This window comes from Cydia fagiglandana, chromosome 19, assembly GCF_963556715.1.
Source record: "Cydia fagiglandana chromosome 19, ilCydFagi1.1, whole genome shotgun sequence".
Lineage (NCBI taxonomy): Eukaryota > Metazoa > Arthropoda > Insecta > Lepidoptera > Tortricidae > Cydia > Cydia fagiglandana.
In genome coordinates, this window is record NC_085950.1 from 4,124,219 (window position 1) to 4,145,736 (window position 21,518).

Below are 21,518 nucleotides of genomic sequence, written 5' to 3' on the forward strand. Positions count from 1 at the left end.
CTTTAAGATCTCGCATTTTTTTTAAATAACAGCAATCGTTATAGGTATCCAATAAAGCAAAGAAATAGAGTTTAATACTTGTTTATAATGTTATTTTGTTCCTATAAATACATATTTGGATTTTGCATAGAACTTGGCACTCATTTAAATCTCCATTCTTTTTGCGGCGAACCCCACAGCCAAGCATAATTTTTGTATTGAACTTGGCTCTCCTTTTTTACATTTATGTTTTTGATGGGTATAAATAAACAAGAATTGCTCGTTTAAAGGTAATTCGATTCATTTGGTGACGAATAATTGAATTAATTAATAATTTGATTAATTTGATGATAAATTCTAAAATCGAATAAAAAATCTTTTTATGGCGAAGAAATGAACGATTTCTAGCCTATTCGTTTGCCTTAAGGGGTCCACTGATTAACAGCCCGCTGGACTGGACGGTATCGGCCTGTCAGTTGTTCGGAACTGTCAAAATTTTGTTCTAACTGCCAGGTCAGTGGGCTCCTTTAGGTATATAAAACAAATGAAACAGATAAAATCCACGAATACATATGTCGACCACGTACTGATAGCGGTCGCCGTCGCTGATAGGGATACCATGGTGGTTGACCTTTGGATACCCAACTGCCAGTATCAGATATGGCAAAGCTAGCTTGACGTAATGACTGATATGGAATTACTTAGCATTATGAAATATTCGCAAGCATCGTCACCTCAGGGCCCCATCCTCAACCAACTTTTGCTCGGCCGTCAGAGACGCGATGAAAAGGCACCGTTGGAGGCAGATCATAAAAACCAGGTGTGGATCCACCTCCATCGATGATCACGATCCTCAGTCATGAGGCAGCGACCACAGAGAGTGCCTGAAGAAGTTCGTAAGAATCACAGAATAAGTAACATACAGAACGGCCACGCACCGCCCCACCCCGACTCGCATTACCTCGCTTCGCAACTGGCCGCGACATGAATCTGGCGGACTTCTGGCGTCCTCTCAGTAAAGCGACTTATTACCCACACATACACAATGACGCGTGTGCGGACGTGCCGCGCACACATTGTAAACGTTTTCTGATGTATGGCGTGTCCGCCCTGTGGTAAGAATACTCACCAGTAGTGGGATAGGGTTCTGGCTCCGCCCCTCCAGGCCCTCAGCGAGCTCTGAGAGGTCAGCTTCGTAAAGGCTCTGACCGGCCGGTATATTTTCCAATCTGTGGACAAAGAACAAAACAAATTGTGTTATTAATTATAACAACATAATTCTATGTAGTTTAAAAAACTTGTCTCCACACAATCTTGATCTTGTTTTGTCAGTGTATTTCTTTAAATATTATATTATTATATTGTTTAATACACTAGCATCTGAATGCTGATGCGTGTATATCACTGCACTTGTTTTTTTTAACGATTGATGTTCATTTAGTTGTTTTAAATTTTGTCAGAAAAAAAATAGTTATACATATCGGAGAACTTACCTGGCCCTAAGCATGTCGTCAATGGGTAGGTCTGCGGGGACTTCCTTGAGATATGGCACGTTGCCAGCTAGCATGAATGACGTCACCATCCCACTCGGGCCGTTTCCTGAAACAACATTAAATAAATAAATAAATAAATATTACAGGACATTTTTACACAAATTGACTGAGCCCCACGGTAAGCTCAAGAAAGCTTGTGTTGTGGGTACTCAGACAACGATATACAGGGTGTCCCAGAATTCGACGTCAAGCCGTAAACGGATGATAGACCAAGTCAAAACAGTTATAATAAAAATACAAAAAAAATCCAACTCATGTTCTTTAAAAATTATGGTCACTTTAAAAATTCACTAAAAAATCCACATCCTGTAATTATTCAAGATTACACAATAATAAAAAAATTAGAATAAATTATGGAATTTGTAGTAATAAGAGTTAAAGAACTATAACAGGGTGTGGATTTTTTAGTGAACTTTTAAAGTGACCATAATTTTTAAAGAACATGAGTTGGATTTTTTTTTTGTATTTTTATGATAACTGTTATGACTTGGTCTATCATCCGTTTACGGCTTGACGTCGATTTCTGGGACACCCTGTATATATATAATATATATAAATACATAGAAAACAACCATGACTCAGGAACAAATATCTGTATCATCATACAAATAAATGCCCTTACCAGGATTCGAACCCGGGACCATCGGCTTCATAGGCAGGGTCACTACCCACTAGGCCAGACCGGTCGTCAGACATTATTATTAAACAATAGTGGTCAAACTGTACACCTTGCGAACCCCCATGGCTCCGCCATTTTGAAATAGTCTCAAAAACAGAATCGATCACAAAATCCATACCGTACCTATCGAACTTGCTCACAGGCTTTCACGAGAAGTTAAGAAATACTACATGCTACCACATTAATGCCCAACAAATGGAGACGATTCGCACTCGCTCGGTTATATAATCCAGACACTAAGACCAATAAATCATTATCTACTCTCATCATTTATTTCTTATGTGTTTGTTCTCGTATCGCCTCCTTATATGGCGACCGCGACAACTCCCCTTTGCTAAGTCCTAACTCCACTACAACAAACATTAAGGTCCTAGAAAAGTACCCTGTGGAAAACTGAAATAACCATCAAGCTCTTCACAATTTTATCACATTTAATGTACTAAGAATACTATCATATATAATAATACTAAAATAATTATCTCGAGCACGAGACATGATAATGATAAATAATGGCAAGAAAGCGAAAAGGAGATAAAATAACGATGCATTACTATACAAAGTTCATCTTGTGTTATAAATGCAACACGTGTCAAACGCTTACGACAGGTCATAAATATTACGAAACGGATCAATTGCAATTGAATGTTATCGGGACCCCCAATTTAGCAGCAGACGAGACCAATTGACCTCCTGACTCACGAGAAACTTCCACGGACTAATGCATACAAATAGAACTGATAGCCAATAATGTATACTGCCGCAAAAGGCTATGCAGAACACATGATTTAAGGCAACGAATATTAAATCTTATGACAATGGATTAAAGTTCACTGTAAACTGACAGACGATTGTGAAAAACCAGTATGTTACATTGCAAATGTAATCGATCATTTGCGTATTCACGATCAACGACCATGAACTTGTTAGGTCATGTGGTTATATAAATCTGATACAGATCAATATGATTACATTACTTGGAGTTTTTATAACATTGTTCTTCAAGGCAAATAAAGTATGGAATAAAAATAAAATGAACATAAACGAATACGCCTAATGAAACTTATTTTTGCCTAAAAGTGATACAAAGTGGTTTTGCCCTTATGCTTTTTAGAATAAGAATAATAAATGTTTATTAGCACAAAGAATAACACAAAATAAATACAATTTTAATACGTGATTAAGATTGGTTGTGTCATTAACACTAGAACTGACTCGACGTACTACTGAATAGGACAGACTAGAAATGTATAATCTGGAAACCAACGAATTCGTGAGTAGAAAACCGGGCAAGTGCGAGTCGGACTCGCGCACGAAGGGTTCCGTACCATAATGCAAAAAGGAAACAAAAAAAAGCAAAAAAAAAAACGGTCACCTATCCAAGTACTGACCCCTCCCGACGTTGCTTAACTTTGGTCAAAAATCACGTTTGTTGTATGGGAGCCCCATTTAAATCTTTATTTTATTCTGTTTTTAGTATTTGTTGTTATAGCGGCAACAGAAATACATCATCTGTGAAAATTTCAACTGTCTAGCTATCACGGTTCGTGAGATACAGCCTGGTGACAGACGGACGGACGGACGGACGGACGGACAGCGAAGTCTTAGTAATAGGGTCCCGTTTTACCCTTTGGGTACGGAACCCTAAAAAAGGCGTGATATTCATAATTTTAATACAAGATCGACGCTTCGCACCTACTTTTTTTTTTACTTACTTTTTCATCGCTTGCAAAACGTCCTTGCAAAACTCATAGCAATTAACAAAGCAATCTTCATAAAATATAAATAGACACACGTGAAACCGAATCCGCTTTAGCACGTTTCCGTAGTAAACAAAAAGTGTTATACATTGTATTTGACAACATTTTATAATTCTAAAACAAACTCTTGCCCTATCTCTTTTTCTCTCCCATTGTTAATTTGTAGAGGGAAAAGAATGGCATGACTGCAACCTCGAATTATGTTCGCAATGTCTAGGATACTTGGCCCGCGTTTCGAATCGATGCTAAATGGTAATCTGTTAAAACATACGTTTTAAGCGCAACAATAGTTTCGAAGGATTAAGAACTTTAGGGGAAACTCTTTAGGGTCTAAATTACAACAACCAATTATGTTATTTGGAACTTTTGGTAACTGATGTGAGAAAGGACTTAAGCGCAATGATAGTTGCTAAAGAAAACCAACTTTATGCGAAAGCTGAAAAGTACAAATTAGGAAATAAGGATTATATTGTTTTAGATGTTTTGCTGTAAAAGGAATCATATGTCATTGGCCTGACGGAAGGGATAAATATAAAATAGTGCTTGCAGAGGATTAGTTAATGGATGTTCGAGTCAATGTAATGAAGTGGTGTCACATCTGACATCACATCACATATGTCAAAGCTTTGGCGAGTATTGCCTTTATTCACCAAGCTCTTGGTAAGGGTAAAATAAAAAAAATCATCAAAACTGTCATCGAAAAAGCAAATCTAACAGAACTTACTAAGTCATTAGTATACAAGGACAAGTAACCAATGGTACCTAGTATGACCTACACTCCTACAGTATTACTTTTTTCTTTTAATTCTCAGATTAATATGTTTACAACAGAAAATAGAAACAGATAACAACAAACTACGAGGTTAACTTACTTTAAAAAAAACCTCACGCCGAATGCGATAATATTGAAGTTTTGTTGTGTTTTAGCCTAACAAATGAATAGGTATTAGCTCAGGTCTCCTTATTTTAAATTACTGCAATTAACTTAATAAGAAAATGATTGTATAGAATTATCGATTTAGGGTATTTCCCCCCCTGGCCCTAAATGATTCTGCATCAAAAATTGTTAAAGGAGTGAATATCTATATTCTATTCTCAGTGAATATCTAGATCTAATGGGAATCCATGGTCTCTGTTTACCTCTACGGGAAGCAGACGTTATAATATTTTAAGTATAGTACTTATAATATCCTTTTCTTCTTCTTCGTCGGTATCACTCTTGACTAGTCTTGACAGAGTGGTCGTGGTCATCACTTCAGGTGTTGGTGGCAAGCTTCACAACACGTCGCCACTCTTCTAAGATGGCCGCTTTCCTGGTGGTTTCATGTCGAGATGATGAGCCATTTACTGCCGCTTTTATCTGGTCAGTCCACCTCATAGGCGATCTTCCACGTGGCATCGTACCCTCAACTTTTCCCTGGACCACAAGTCGCTCAATAGCCCTTATAGAATATAAAAACAACTCACCTATAACAACTACTTCTTTGTAGACCGCGTCATCAGTCAACGTGTGTTGGCAAGGTTTCTGGCTGTCCTTCATTTTGTATTGTGCTATCCTCTATATCTTCTTTATTATTTACGATTAGATCTTGTTCTATATTCAAATCTTCTAATTTAAGCGTGTCTTCTTTAATTATGTTAGTATTTGATTTACCTTCTTCAGTATTTCTGAGTAAAGATTAAATGTTTCTCCTTTGTTTGTTTCTTTTGTTTGCTTCTAATTCTATTTTCTCTAAGTATTTCTAGTCGTTTATTAGGAGTATGTATATGTTTCTCTATAGTCGTCGTTATAGCTAGAATAAATTATATCACATGCAGATTATAGTCCTGCTGACTACGTTTTATATACGTCTTTCTCGATGGCACCCACGGCGAATGGGTCGGTTGAGCGGTTGCATCTGACGTCACTGGGTCTATCCTGGAACAATAAAAGAACGTTGTTACTTATATGGTTTGCGACATCTTTATATTGAATTGTTAGACAAATATATTAAAATGGGGCAAGCTTTTAACTCTTTTAAGTCGTTTTTAACAAGCTTTTATTAGGTCCACCTGTATGTAACTAACTATGTAATGGAATCTAAGGTAACTAATTTAACCATCTTCCAAGGATCGTAGCGTCATGAAAATTGGCAGCTGAATGGAGTTCTGATGACAATACAATAATATGGTACTGTCGAACTGATGATGGAGACAGGAGGTGGCCATGAACTCTCGACCTGTATGTAACTAACTATGTAATGGAATCTAAGGTAACTAATTTAAGCATCTTGCAAGGATCGTAGCGTCATGAAAATTGGGAGCTGTACGTAGTTCTGATGACAATACAATAATATGGTACTGTCGAACTGAACTGATGATGGAGACAGGAGGTCTGGTGGCCATAGGAACTCTGTGATGAAACAACGCAACGTAAATGTGTTAGGGGTTTTTAGAATTGTCTCGATGAGTATTAGTTGTCTGTCGGAAGAAAAGTACAGTCAGCGATAAAAGCTTGTAGCAAAAATTTAATTTTTGCCAAAAGCTTATTTGCTTGACAGACTGCGTGGGTCAGCCAACGTGTCGCGTATGGCTTTTGATTAAGTTTGTCATTATGTTGGAACCGAGGCCATACTGAAAGTTTCTGGATTCTGATATATGAGACGACTTATTTTTTCTAAGTGGCCAGTCCTGGAATTTTTAGTATGCCCTAAGTATCAACCCATTTTGAATTTATAATAAAACGTGAGTGACCCTTTTAAATATTGTTAATATCTGTGTTTCACGGAAGTTCTGTTATTAGAATTATTTGTTTATATATGGTTTAAGAAAGATATTTTATTTCTCATAAGATTTTACAAATCACTTACTGAGAAAAACAGAATTATTTTTACTTATATCTAGGTAAGAGGGTAGCATGCAGAACTGTTAACGAGGTAGGTACTCGTACTTACAATAATGCCCGTGGTAACATGCGCAGAGCAACAAACAAGTTGTAGGCCAGTTAAACCAAAACTTTAAACATTAGTTGATTAACGGTTGTGCATGCTTGATTCAATTTCTACAACATTAAAATATATGTAAGTAACATAAATCTTTCTAACAATTAAATTAAATATTCCTATTTTTTATAATTAAGTGAAATATTTATAATTTCATATATTTGCATTAACCGAGCCTTACAATATGTGATATTAATCATAGTATCATCGAAGTTCGGATAGTAGGGCATTATTTATTTTGTGATAATATAATGTTTTAAAGTTTTTTTAAAAATTGTTATTGATTTAGCATCTTTTATGTCATTAGGTATTTTATTATACAGTTGAGCTCCTTCATATATTATGTTCTTTTTTTCATACAGTGTTCTAGATGGACGTAGTATATACATTTTCAATTAGACTTTCTATCGAACGAAGCGTACTCGTAGATATGTTATCATATGTCATACCACCAATAAAATAACTGATAAAAAAGAAACTGCCACTTATAATATAATAGGTAACAATCTATATTACCCCCAACGACGAGCGAGTCCTAGTCTCAGTAACATTTCTTAACTTCTATTTGAGCGTTTCTTTTATTTTTTGCCATTTTTATATATTGTGACATTTTTTTGCCACTTTTGTGTTATTTCTACTCAGAATCACGAGCTCTTTCGGTCCTAGTGGGATAAAAAAATGTCCCAGAGTTTTTTTCCTATTGTCTTACTATATACCCACATACTTTGTATGGCGATAACAAAAAGGAAAGTTTTAAAAATGTATGGAAATTATAGGACACTTATTTTTTCTCCTATAAGGATGAAAAGGGCTTGCGATCCTGCCAATGGTGAAATAACACAAAAGTGGCAAAAAAGGTCACAATAGGTACCTACATAAAAATGGTAAAAAATAAAAGAAACGCTCATTTATACTCAGCTCAGGAATGTTTTATTACCTCATAAATGCCTACATTAGGAAAAACCACTTAGCATTTATTATCAATTATGAATTGCGGTCAATTGAGTAAGAAAACAATATATTATTCATAATGAAGGAAAAAACAATGAATGAAATATTTAATGATTTAAATGTTTCGCTGTGAATGTTTTATGTGAGACTGATACTGCTGGCACGAGGTATCATAACTTAAAGTAAATGAATGATTAAATTAAAAGCAAAGATAATTTGAAATAGAGAGTTACTGTCATGGTAAATTATGTAGCCACAGTACATTTTCTGCCATCTTTCGACAGAAGATTAAAACTGTTAGAACGCCATTTGACTTTGATCAGTTTTATTTCACTGATATGTGTTAAATTGTTAAAAAATAATATTAACGCCATCTACTCGAGAGTAGGCTGGAGGTTATGGCGCCATCGCTCGAAAAGATTGCACCTTTGGCCTATAGTCGAGTAGATGGCGTTAATATTACCTAATATTTAACAAGCTAACACATATCAATATCAGTGACAGAATACAAAGTCAAATGGCGTTCTAACAGTTTTATATTCTGTCGAAAGATGGCAGTAAATTTACAGTGGCTACATAATTTACTTTAACAATCCGTCTTTATGTACTCTATTATCTTTGTTGAAAGTAACATTAATAATGACAATCATGTTAAAACGATTTTGTGACTGTCTGTACCCCTAGCGTAAAAAGTGAAAATGCGTTACAAAAGTGTAATTTTTATGGGACACTTTTTTTTTTCTTTTTAAATCTATAGTCCTCGTGATTCTGAGTAGATTTAACCCAAAAGTTGATGGATTTTAGAAATAAAAGTAAATGGTACACTTTTTAGGGTTCCGTACCCAAAGGGTAAAACGGGACCCATTTACTAAGACTTCGCTGTCCGTCCATCCGTCCGTCCGTCCGTCCGTCCGTCCGTCCGTCTGTCACCAGGCTGTATCTCACGAACCGTAATAGCTAGACAGTTGAAATTTTCACAGATGATGTATTTCTGTTGCCGCTATAACAACAAATACTAAAAACAGAATAAAATAAAGATTTAAATGGGGCTCCCATACAACAAACGTGATTTTTGACCAAAGTTAAGCAACGTCGGGAGGGGTCAGTACTTGGATGGGTGACCGTTATTTTTAGGGTTCCGTACCCAAAGGGTAAAACGGGACCCTATTACTAAGACTTCGCTGTCCGTCCGTCCGTCCGTCCGTCCGTCTGTCACCAGGCTGTATCTCACGAACCGTGATAGCTAGACAGTTGAAATTTTCAGATGATGTATTTCTGTTGCCGCTATAACAACAAATACTAAAAACAGAATAAAATAAAGATTTAAATGGGGCTCCCATACAACAAACGTGATTTTTGACCAAAGTTAAGCAACGTCGGGAGGGGTCAGTACTTGGATGGGTGACCGTTATTTTTAGGGTTCCGTACCCAAAGGGTAAAACGGGACCCTATTACTAAGACTTCGCTGTCCGTCCGTCCGTCCGTCCGTCCGTCTGTCACCAGGCTGTATCTCACGAACCGTGATAGCTAGACAGTTGAAATTTTCAGATGATGTATTTCTGTTGCCGCTATAACAACAAATACTAAAAACAGAATAAAATAAAGATTTAAATGGGGCTCCCATACAACAAACGTGATTTTTGACCAAAGTTAAGCAACGTCGGGAGTGGTCAGTACTTGGATGGGTGACCGTTTTTTTTTTGTATTTTTTTTGCATTATGGTACGGAACCCTTCGTGCGCGAGTCCGACTCGCACTTGCCCGATTTTTTTGCTTTTTTTTTGTTTTTTTTTTTGCATTATGGTACGGAACCCTTCGTGCGCGAGTCCGACTCGCACTTGCCCGGTTTTTTTATTATTATTATGAATGGGCTTACTCATGGCCACAGACTAGCCGAAAAACAACAGCCAACAGCCAACAGGAGTGGTCATTGCTCCATAAAAACATACTCGACTGTTTCCTGCGTGGGTTTTGATGCTAGAGCAATGATTTTTTCAACACAGATTAATATTGTCAATATCTGTGTCAGACCGTTTTGCTTTTTTTGATATTTTTGTTTTTTTAAGGCGCTAGAGCCCTTCAAAAATGGCCAAAATGGCCTTAATGACTATGCCGCAATGAGAGGCGTAGTATTCAAAACTGATATCAATGAGCCAAAAAAGCAAAACGGTCCGACACAGATAATTTCATAATCATTTATTTTTTCCAAATTTGGTTACGATTGGTTAAGTTTTGGAGGAGGAAACAGTCGAGTACGAAACCTCGATTTTTGAGATTTTTACCCAGGATTTTTCGCCTTGTCCTCATCGCACTAGTTTTCGTCAGCGACACGGGTATATTTACCTAAAATATTTAAAACTCAGCTCCTGTTTCGTCTTAAGTGAAAATGCCCACCTACAAGAAGCGGGAAGTAACCTTTCATAGAGTTCATTCACACAGTCACGCCCATTCCTTGTCAAGCAGTAGGTACTAATTAATCTAATTAGCAATATCGTACTTATCTAATTATTAGGCAAATATTAAGTACCTAGTGAAACAGATGATAAGTAATAAGACTACATAAAACTCTTTATCGACAGGCACTCTTGTGATAAACGTGATAATTATTTATTTATTTCAACTTTATTGCACAAACTAGGGAATGCAATAACCGGCCAAACTTCATAACCGGTTTCGGTTACGGTTATGCCCGAAAAATAACCGAATATCGGTTACGGTTATTTTCGACAAAAGATGATAAAATAACAATGAAGTCATTAAAACATAACGAATACGAAGGTACAGTATTAGGGAATGTGAGTATAAATTTTAGTTTTTTAATAAAACACACAAAATACAGTAAAAGTAAAATATGACCTTGGACGTAATACAATATTCAATAAAAAAATATAACTAAGGGAAGTAATACTTTATTATTAAAGTACGCTAATGACAAAAATTATAGTCACAGGCGTCACAGGCAAAGAGGCAGGATTTTGTAGTCATTAGATGATAAAAACATATAATTTCAGTCATAAATAAATAACCGAAAATAACCGTAACCGGTTATTCGAGTTTCCAATGTTCGGTTATGAAATGTTGTCAAAATATTCGGTTATAACCGAATATTTCGGTTACGGTTATAACCGATTTGCATTCCCTAGCACAAACACAAGAAAAACGTACAAATAGCGGACTTAATGCCTAAAGGCATTCTCTACCAGTCAACCATTGGGTCAAACAATGATTGGGACAAAACAATTATTATATTTTGTCTGACTCTTTGTATCTTATTACACGAGTACGATTTTAGCAGTCTATAAAACTCTGTACCTTTACGTATTTAAATAAAAGTAAACATATAATTTGTACATTTTCGGGTGATTATATTTACTGGTTAATCAACCAAATACAAAATTTGCAGACATAAATGGTAAGGCACGTATTTTTTATATGTTTATGCAAGTAGCTGACGGTCTTTCCACTGCTATACATCCGGCTGACGGTTTTTTTTTATTTATAACAGCATCTAAACTATCATCCGACAAAGTATCAAACGGGCCTCCAGTTGACAAAATTTTGTTTATTTTTTTACATGTTTCGGTGGCTGCCATTCCTCATCCCAGTAACGGAGCGGCAGCTGACGTCCATGCGGGTTCATCATACATAGCCGTTAACCACTATACGAGTTATCACCTAGGAGGCGATTGGTCATGGATATCTGTTACTAGCTCGCCGTCTAATCTGTTTAAATATATTGCAATGAAGTGAGTAAGGTAAAAAATAATAATAATAGTAGGATAATATAATAAAAAAAAGTTTCTTTTTAAGTTTTTGCAAATAAGCTTAGTACACGAGCGAAGTCGTAGGTAGAAACTAGTGTAGATATATATTAAATCAATGTTTAAATTATCAATTGAACTTTCTGGACGGTATAACTCATAGTTATGACTAGAGATAATATTAATGAATGGAGAATTGATTAAATATAATTCGCTATTAATATTATATGAGATAAAATTACTTTGCAATGTAGGTCTACCTACAGTACAGTCAGCAGCAGAAGTTGCTAAGCGAGCGAGGTGTTCAAAATGATCTTGACTCGAATTTATTTTTAAGAGAATAAGAGCGCGTCAAGGTAATTTTGAACACCTCGCCCGCTTAGCAATTTCTGCTGCTGACTGTACCTACTATCGAAGTAAATGCGTAGGTACTTTAAGTTGTCTATATCAAGAATTAATTATTATTTTATATAATTAAATAGTTTTTTGCACTTGAGCCGGATTTGATCCCGGATCAACAGCTAATATATGAGCTAATAGGATAACGATGATTTTTGTCCTGAAAATGATCGTATGTGCTTTTCCATAATATAATTTCATCTAAATTGGTTGATAGGTTTAAGTTTAGGGGAATTTCGTGTAAGACGTCGAAATAAAAACAAACGAAAGTCTATTTTCCTTATTAAAAAGACCGGCCATGTGCGAGTCGGACTCGCGCACCAAGGGTTCCGTACCATTACGCAAAAAACGGCATAAAATCGCGTTTTTTGTATGGGAGCCCCACTTAAATATTTATTTTATTTTGTTTTAGTACCTATTTGTTGTTATAGCGGCAACAGAAATACATCATCTGTGAAAATTTCAGCTGTCTAGCTATCACGGTTCATGAGTTACAGCCTGGTGACAGACGGGCAGATAGCGGAGTCTTAGTAATAGGGTCCCGTTTTTACCATTTGGGTACGGAACCCTAAAAATAAATAATCCCATGATACGACGTCACAGAATGCCATGTGAAAGTAAATATAGGCAATACAGCATGACTTGTACTCTTGTAAAACATGGTGCAATATCACAGAATAAGTAATAGTACTACCGTACAGAAAGGACACTTCCTACAAAACCGAAGTTTGACAGCGATGGTGTGTCGCATCATGATATCCCTTTGGGTTATTTAGGGTTGTCAAAATTCAAGCCATTATCTTATCTGTGGTCGGGCACGCAAAGGGACTTCAAGTGGTGCCAACCCTAATGATTGCTCGGAGCAATGCTGAGCCGAACGGAGTCGAGTTTGCCCGAAGTCAGGAGTGTCTCCCACTGGTTATGGGTTGCTGTAAGTAGGTGTTTAATTTTGAAAAGATAACGGGTTCCAAGATATTATACTTTCAAAGTTGTGTTTATGCTGTTTTATTTACATTATGCAATCGTCACCTCAAGAAAATAGGGAAAACAACATTTTACAAGAAAAGTTTTATATTGTAAAACTAGGCTTCTTGATCGTTTTTGTATCCTTTAAATGTCCTTATTTGAACCTTAATTACCTATTATGGAAAAACAGGAATATAGTAGATTGTTAACCAAGGGTTGAAAGGCACCCATTTCTGCCGAGGTAGTTTGGCGCTCGAACGCAGTGAGAGCGCCAATAGTCCGAGACAGAAATGGTGCCTTTTACCCGAGTTAAACACTCTACTTTTCATATCGAATGCGAGGAAACCAAACAAGACAAGGCAATTTCGCAAAATCAGTAATGGAAGTAAGTACCTAATGGATCTACGGCCATGATTTATTTTCCTTAGGACTTACTTGCAATCGGAGACTTTACATGTGTGAAGATTAATAACCCCAAGCGAAAATTATTTAGATTGCAATATTTACGAAACACACATTTTTTAACAAACTGCAGTAATTTTAAAATGATTTGTTCATTATAGTATGAAAATCAGCGGGATTGCCTCTTACTTTTTATTAATTTTATACTTTTTCGTTCTAAAAGCCGCAACAGACTACCGGACCGCACCGCGACCTTGGTGCGCCGCACCACGTAATAACATAGTAAAAGTATTTTAAATATTAAATAACAATTTAATTAATAATATAAGTAATGTTTATCTTGTATTTTATTTTATTTTCATGAAATAACTTTATAAATTAATTTATATCGTACAAATGTTTAACTGTGGCTGTATAAGATTCTGCCTTTGCTCATTTACGCAAGTGTAAGGTTTAAATAGTACATTTCGATGCTAGTGCGGAAGGTATGTCATTACTTCACGAGTACCGAGATATCTTGCCACGAGCCGCAGGCGAGTGGCAAGACTCGGGACGAGTGAAGAATGACATTTCCGCACGTGTATCGAACGACGTTTTTTAATACAGTTGCGAAAAAATAAGAAAAACATTGTTAATGGTACACTAAACAAAAGTGGTAACAGTGACAGCTCGGTTAGACGTCGTCTTTAAGTATATTATATCTATGGGCGTTTGGCAGCTATTCCGTTCCATTCAGTCAACTTATTAAGAACGGAATTTTCAATATTGAATATTAAAAAATAAACGTGTTATAATGATGAAGAGGTAAGTAATTAAATATGAAATATGTAATATTTTTCGTATTCTTACATACATTAACGGTAGGTTTTTATGCTGATTACGACGTTTAAAGGAAACTAATATTAACACTCATCAATAAGTAGTCGTGAATTGGAACAAGTATAAATTTAAAAAAATTGGAAAAGTAAAAAGCACTAGTTCGAGATAACCAACTTTCCGCACGCTAAACAGCTACGTAAAGTAGCACTTTTTGAGCAACTGTATTAAAAAAAATATTTCTGGTGTATTCATTTTGGTTCCCGCCTTATGAAATCGAGTAAATAGAATTCAACGAAAGAAATCAAGAATAATTTGTTTTTAACAATTCACTTACATCATTTTTATAAAAAAAGGATCAACGTGGGATTAGTAAAATTAACCAATTACCAATTGTTCCAGACGGGGAAATAAAGATACTATTTTTCCATTTTGTTTCTACCGCAACTGGGACGCAGAGGAGTACACCACTTTTCTGCACTAGAGCATAAACGTATCACTTTCTGCGCACCTTTAAGAACAACAACGACCCACTTTCAGAGCATGAGATATGAAAAGGATTATTTCATTATAACTACTCTGACAGTTAATTTTTTATGGTGTACTTAGCTGTCACGTAAAATGTTCGTAGACATTTTTTGAAAGATTAACATATTGAAAAATTTTGAAGTGTATAAGCTAAAATAAATAATATTTTTTCATTTTTTTTATTAAGCTCAGTCAAAATGGGCTTGAATAAACTGTCATAGGAGACGAGACCATCAGTAGACGCGGGAGTATAAGAGCTAGAATCGCATGAACCCAAGTTATGAGAGGTAGCGATTTTTTGACGTTAAGTTTAATTTGCATGTTTGAATGTGACGTGATATTGTAGTGATTATATCTCTTCCTACACTTCGAAAAGTACCATTACACAGAACTAGGTAAATAAACAGTAGATGACTCAACATAAGATTGTGAAATAACGATTGTCACTATCACAATGTAAATTAGTGATAACGTCATTTGATGTAACGTGGCACTTGTCCAAACCTGTCATTCTGACGTGACATTAATGTGAAACAAATTAATTTTTACACAGAAAAATCTTATGCTATAGTTCGTTTTTTTTAGCATTAGAAAAAAGGTAAACAATCTTGATTGTGTCTTTTAATAGAAAAACACATTTTAAAAATATGTAACAATTATGAATCTAATACGATAGTTTATATTCTTCTGCTTTCATAACTAATGGCTATTTTTAAAAACCTTTTTTCAATTAAAAGACATGTCAAGATCGCTTACCTTCTTTCAAGTTCTTTCTAATGCTAAAAAACGAACTATATGTCGTATTCTCTTGTTTAGATTGAACGTTAAAAATTCTAGAACTTGAGACACGACATCCCACTATTTATAAAGTCGTTTTAAGTTCAGAGCAAAGAATATAATATACTACTAGAGTCAAGAGATATCTCGATACAAAAAAAACAGATGTCATATAGATCCTGGTGTTGAATTTGTGATTATTTTAGAAGTAATAAGGGAGTAATATTATTTTTTAAATAATCACCACTGTCACCACTTACCCTAAATCCCAAAATTGATAAACTTATCTCCGGCTGTAGATAACGCTTGTATTTAATAATAAAAGATAAGATAATTTTCGAGGGCATGTCGGAATAAATAGATAAAATTATCATTCAATAGTAAACACCTTTAATGCGAATCTCTAGTAGGTATAAATAAATAATGTTTTGCTTCCGCGGAAATTTACGCGAAAAAAATATTTATAATTGGGGTCAACAGATGAATAATGTATAGCCGGTCAAACAAGTTTGTCAGTAGAAAAAGGCGCGAAATTCAAACTTTCTATGGGACGATAACTATTTGGCGCCTACATTTTTTAAATTTGCCGCTTTTTTGCACAGATGGAAACGGCTTGACAGACTAGAATTACAAAGCATGGTTGGCAAAGAACAGCAGGCTTAATTTCACACAAATTTTTTGATAGCTTATTTTTATAGACTTAAGCTCGCCTTTGGGCTTTATGAATTTTATTTTTCTATTTAACATGTATATTTTTAAGGAATATTTGATGATTAAACTTAATTTTCTAATGACGACATTATTGCATGATATACATAAATGTAGGTATTTTTTTACCCTATTAAGAATAATAGTTAACTTTTTACGAAACATTTAGAATGTACAGACATGTTCGCCATTTTATGATCAATCATTGAATAGTATTTTGTACAATAGGTTCTTAAAATTCAAAATAAGAAAGGAATATCGGATATTTGAATACTTAAAATTAGGATCGAAGTTACGAATCGAGACGTATTCGACTTTTTAGGGTTCCGTACCCAAAGGGTAAAACGGGTCCCTATTACTAAGATTTCGCGGTCCGTCCGTCCGTCTGTCACCAGGCTGTATCTCACGAACCGTGATGACAGTTGAAATTTTCACAGATGATGTATTTCTGTTGCCGCTATAACAACAAATACTAAAAACAGAATAAAATAAAGATTTAAGTGGGGCTCCCACACAACAAACGTGATTTTTGACCAAAGTTAAGCAACGTGGTCAGTACTTGGATGGGTGACCGTTTTTTTTTTTTGCTTTTTTTTTGTTTTTTTTTTGCATTATGATACGGAACCCTTCGTGCGCGAGTCCGACTCGCACTTGCCCGGTTTATTACTAATAAAGCCGAGGATTAGGACTAATAAGTCCTGTGATGGCTGTGATATGTAAAATCCAAGTTAGTATGTATAATGGTTATATTAATAACGATGAGTTGTTTATTTCGTTATTGCCGTTATTGGTCTACTTACATATTTTCATTGATGTCGGATCTAGTATGTCTCCGACCCTAAAAAAATATATTTTCATTCGAAATCTTGTCGAACTAAAAAATGTTCTAGACCAATTTAAAAATAGAATATCAGTCGTCTCGCATATGTAGGTCAGTGAGTTTCGTCAATGTGTTTACTGCAGTTGTTTACTCATTCTTCGGTTTTAAAAGATTAGGGCCTATTTATTTTTTGGGTTCCGTATTAAATTGAAGAAAGGGCTAGTTTCTACAATGGCTTCTTAAGCCAGTTGAGGGTAGATGAAAACATTACATGATTAAATAATGTAGGTTAAAGTCAGGTAGTTCAGTGACAGATCCAGGTGGTTTTATATTAATCAATAAATGTTCAACTACCCGAAAATGTATAAATTATTTGTTTAGGTATAGCCTGACAACAGTTTATTTAACCCTGAGATAGTGTCGCTGCAAACAGCTTACATATGGCAATAATGTGTACACGTCATGTATAGTTGGGGTAGTGGGCATTGGCTTCATGTTGATACTCAGAAACATTGCTTACAGAGAATTTGGTTCTTTCAATTTACCTATTCGTCAAAATGTGATTCTAAATATTCAATATTTATATATTCTTCGTTTTCTGACTCTGACGAAGTCTGATTTTCATCAGATGTTGTGTCGCTTTCAGGACCACTAACCTCGATTATAAAACGTTCAGTCTCCAATTCGATTATAGGACCTTTATATTCCTATAATCATCTTCAATTTTTTTAACATGGTCACAGCAATTGCTCCAATTTTCTTGAGTTACTTCCTACACGATACGATAACCAGTTCAATACAACCGCACTATAAAACGTCAATACCGGTCATGTCAACAACCAACTTTAAAACATTGTTTATTGGAATGCTATGTAATCCTTCGTCTTTTTTAAGCTGTAAGTATTTGATTGCATTCACTACATTTTTTTTCACGGTTTTGGAATATTTTTTGTCATTTTTGTAATAAAACCGTTTATATTTGAATATATCCGTAGATATTTTCTATTTGTTTACATCGGTGACATTCGATGACATCCAACGTTCGTTGTCAAAGAGTACTTGTTGCCAGTAAAAGAAATTAGTACCATTGAAAATCCGCAAAATGGCGAGGGTCAAATAAACTGTTGTCAGGCTTTACTTTTATTTAAATACCTAAGGATTAAAGAGTAATACACGGTGTAACATGAGTAAACCGAATAATTTTAACAGTGTATTCCTGATCATATTTAGAGACAAAAATGTCCTATAAACTTTTTTGAAATTCGCCTAGTTTCAGAGATATTATTAATTTAAAAAAAACAAGTTTTTATTGTTACATAGTGTAAAAGGCCTTTTTGATGGTGATGTTGCTGCTATGGGACGTAGTCTAAATATCCTTATTGATAGATGTCATAAAGTGACAACTTGACAAGTAACACTTTGCAAAAAGTAGGTTATACGAAAAAAAAATGTAAAAATCAATTTTAAGTGACAAGTTTACCAATAAAATTTATTTTTTATGTACAAATACATTCAAAAAATTAAAAAAAAAACAAATCAAAAAAAATTTTTTTTGTCGAAATTGACCTAAACTCATATTACATTTTTTACTTCTTTAGACCTCAGAAATGCGTGGTTAAAATTATTCTGTTTACTCATGTTACACCGTGTATTACTCTATGCTAAGGATACATAGTATAGGTTAATATATTGTTTGTGAATTTACAACAGTGCGTGATGTCGTGAACTGCGTGATAGACTTTCAAGGGTAGCCCTTCATTAAATCCAGCATTGGCGCCTAGCCAGGGCGCGAGCCATAGCATGTAGCGTCAGGTTAATGGCTCCTCTACACGATGGGCCAGCGCCGGCCACTCCAAGGGACGCAGCCATGCGGTAGAATGAGATAGCAATATCACTTGCTCCCTCTAACGCATAAATGTGTCCCTTGGAGTGGCCGGCGCTGGCCCATCGCGTAGACGAGCCATTAAACATCAATAAACTCTCGACAAATTATTAAGGGGCCCACTGATTAACAGTTCGCCGGACGGTATCGGCCTGTCAGTTGTTCGGAACTGACAGGCCGATACCGTCCGGCGCACTGTTAATCAGTGGGCCCCTTTACAGCGCAAAGTAGTGCGTCTATACCCGTACCATGTGTAACTGACAGTGTCAAAACTGACATATACGCTGACGTCTATATAATTTACTTTCTATACATAATAATCCCGAACACAGCGCCTAAGCAAACAACTGCAAAAAATGGGTTCTAATTGAAAACTACCAGCGAGACTCCCCTCGCTTGCCGCTTATAAATTGTATCGCTTCGTTAAAGCACGTGTTAAGTTCCAGACAACTACGACAGACTTAGATGGTGAGTTCATCAGAGTTTCAAGGATTACAGTGGGAGCGTTCCAAAATTATTGGCATGTGGCCAGACTGGACAAGTTATAAGAGGTAGCGACAATGGTAGCGCTAGGAGCAAGATATTAATTGAAATATAAATGATATAGCTATAACAGTAAAATTCTGTGAACCTGAGTCAATCTGCCGCAGCGGGGTGAGGTGATTCCGTTCGCGGCGCGGTCCTTGTGTATGAGACTAATATGTATTACTATAATTTATTATATTACTCTTCTGGCATATAAATCTACGATAAAATTTAAATAAGTATAATTTTACTACGACCGCTACGACGTAGCACTTATGTATAAAAATATTGTGATAAAAACGCTTCCGCTTGCTCTCTTGCACTACAAAAATGAAATAAAATCGCGTTGATCATTCGTTTAGACTGCAGACGATATGTTTTGTAAACTCCGCACCTGTTTCCAGCACCACGATACACATGCTCAATACCTAGTGCGCTTTCTGTCACACTTACCTAACGGCGGGTACGTGTGACAGAGAGCACATTACGTATTCGCGTGTTTGATTCTACTATAGTTATAGTTTTTTGAAGTATATACGGCCAATGTTATAAAGCATGTGTTGAGAGCTTTATGAAAAGGGAGCACGGGTTATTTTTGCGTAACTTTATTACGATGTTATCGTTGTTTTGTAACTGTTATAAAACATATGTAATTATACTTTATGACACGGACTTAAAGGTTATTATCGCTTGATTTTATAAATTAGGTATATTTAAAGACATCTCAGGCATTTGTATGAATGAAAAAACCTGTCTACGTATGAATTATAAATAGTTTATAATTATAACCTACTGTCCTACTGTGGAAGAAATACTTAGAGTAGACAAATTCAAGGACAACCTAGAAATATTTGCCAGTCGCTTTTTGGCGAAGGAAAACATCGTGAGGAAACCGGACTAATACCAAGGGTGCAAAACTCCTGACTTCGGCCAAACTCGGCTCAGCATTGCTCCGAGCAATTATTAGGGTTGACACAACTTGACGTCCCATTGCGTGCACGACCACAGATAAGATAATCACAATTTCGACTACCCTTAATAGCCGAAAGGGGTAGTGTCATACATTAGAAAGGGACAGCATGATTCGACCCTAAACCGCTGTCATTCTTCTGTTTTGTAGGAAGTTTCCTTTCTGTTCGGTATAGTACTATTATTTCGTCGGGTGACAAGCAAAAGTCACTAAGTACTATCAAAAAATTTAAGTAAAAATGCACTTTATTACACGTAACACGGTTTATTGTCCAATAATTTCAATGGTGTTAGATAGTGACTTTTGCTTGTCACCCGACGATTTATTCTGTGCTAATACTATTAAGGCCTAGTTTACCCTCTGGGTTGAAAGATCAGCTGGCAGTCGCTTTCGTAAAAAGTACAGCCCATGTCAATTCTTGGGATTAGTTGCCAAGCGGACCCCGGGCTCCGATGAGTCGTGGCAAAATGCCGAGATAACGCGAGAAAGATGAGATGATGTACTTGATTATAAGCATTTAATATCGTAAACTATAAGCTAAACCACCAGTATCGCATGATTAGTCAATATAATAACATATCCATTAGAAATCGATTTAATGCCAGTGAAAACTATATTAAGTGGGATATTTTATTGAAAGTTGTCCAAACAACTTTTATTAATTTGGAAAATTTCATGTTACTTCTACCAGTGGGGAGACACTCCTGACTTCGGGCAAACTCGGCTCCGTTCGGCTCAGCATTGCTCCGAACAATTAAATATGGTGGACAGTTGACACAACTTGAAGTCCCTTTGCGTGCACGACCACAGAAAAGATAATGGCTTGAATTTTGACAACCCTAAATAACCCAAAGGGATATCATGATGCGACACACCATCGCTGTCAAACTTCGGTTTTGTAGGAAGTGCCCTTTCTGTACGGTAGCACTATTACCACAGAATAAATAATAGTTTTTTTTTTTTTTTAATCGTATGGCTAACATATTTTAAAAATAGAAACAAATATAATCAGATGTCTACACTAAGACCATTCAGCCACTTTATGGCTTCGTCGCTCAGGGTGAT

At 35.8% G+C, this 21,518-nt stretch overlaps 1 protein-coding gene across 2 annotated transcripts in view; it reads right to left on the bottom strand.

Moving 5' to 3' along the window:
* Positions 1–21,518, bottom strand: part of LOC134673854 (oxidative stress-induced growth inhibitor 1-like) — a 74,124-nt gene that overhangs the window by 20,784 nt on the left and 31,822 nt on the right. For both annotated transcript variants that reach the window (XM_063531893.1, XM_063531894.1), the window contains exons 2-4: positions 5,436–5,886; positions 1,473–1,578; positions 1,109–1,208 (exon numbers count right to left, since the gene is read on the bottom strand). In XM_063531893.1, the coding sequence (XP_063387963.1) occupies positions 1,109–1,208; positions 1,473–1,578; positions 5,436–5,508 (279 nt within the window). In that variant the 5' untranslated portion in view covers positions 5,509–5,886. The remainder of the gene's footprint in view (positions 1–1,108; positions 1,209–1,472; positions 1,579–5,435; positions 5,887–21,518) is intronic.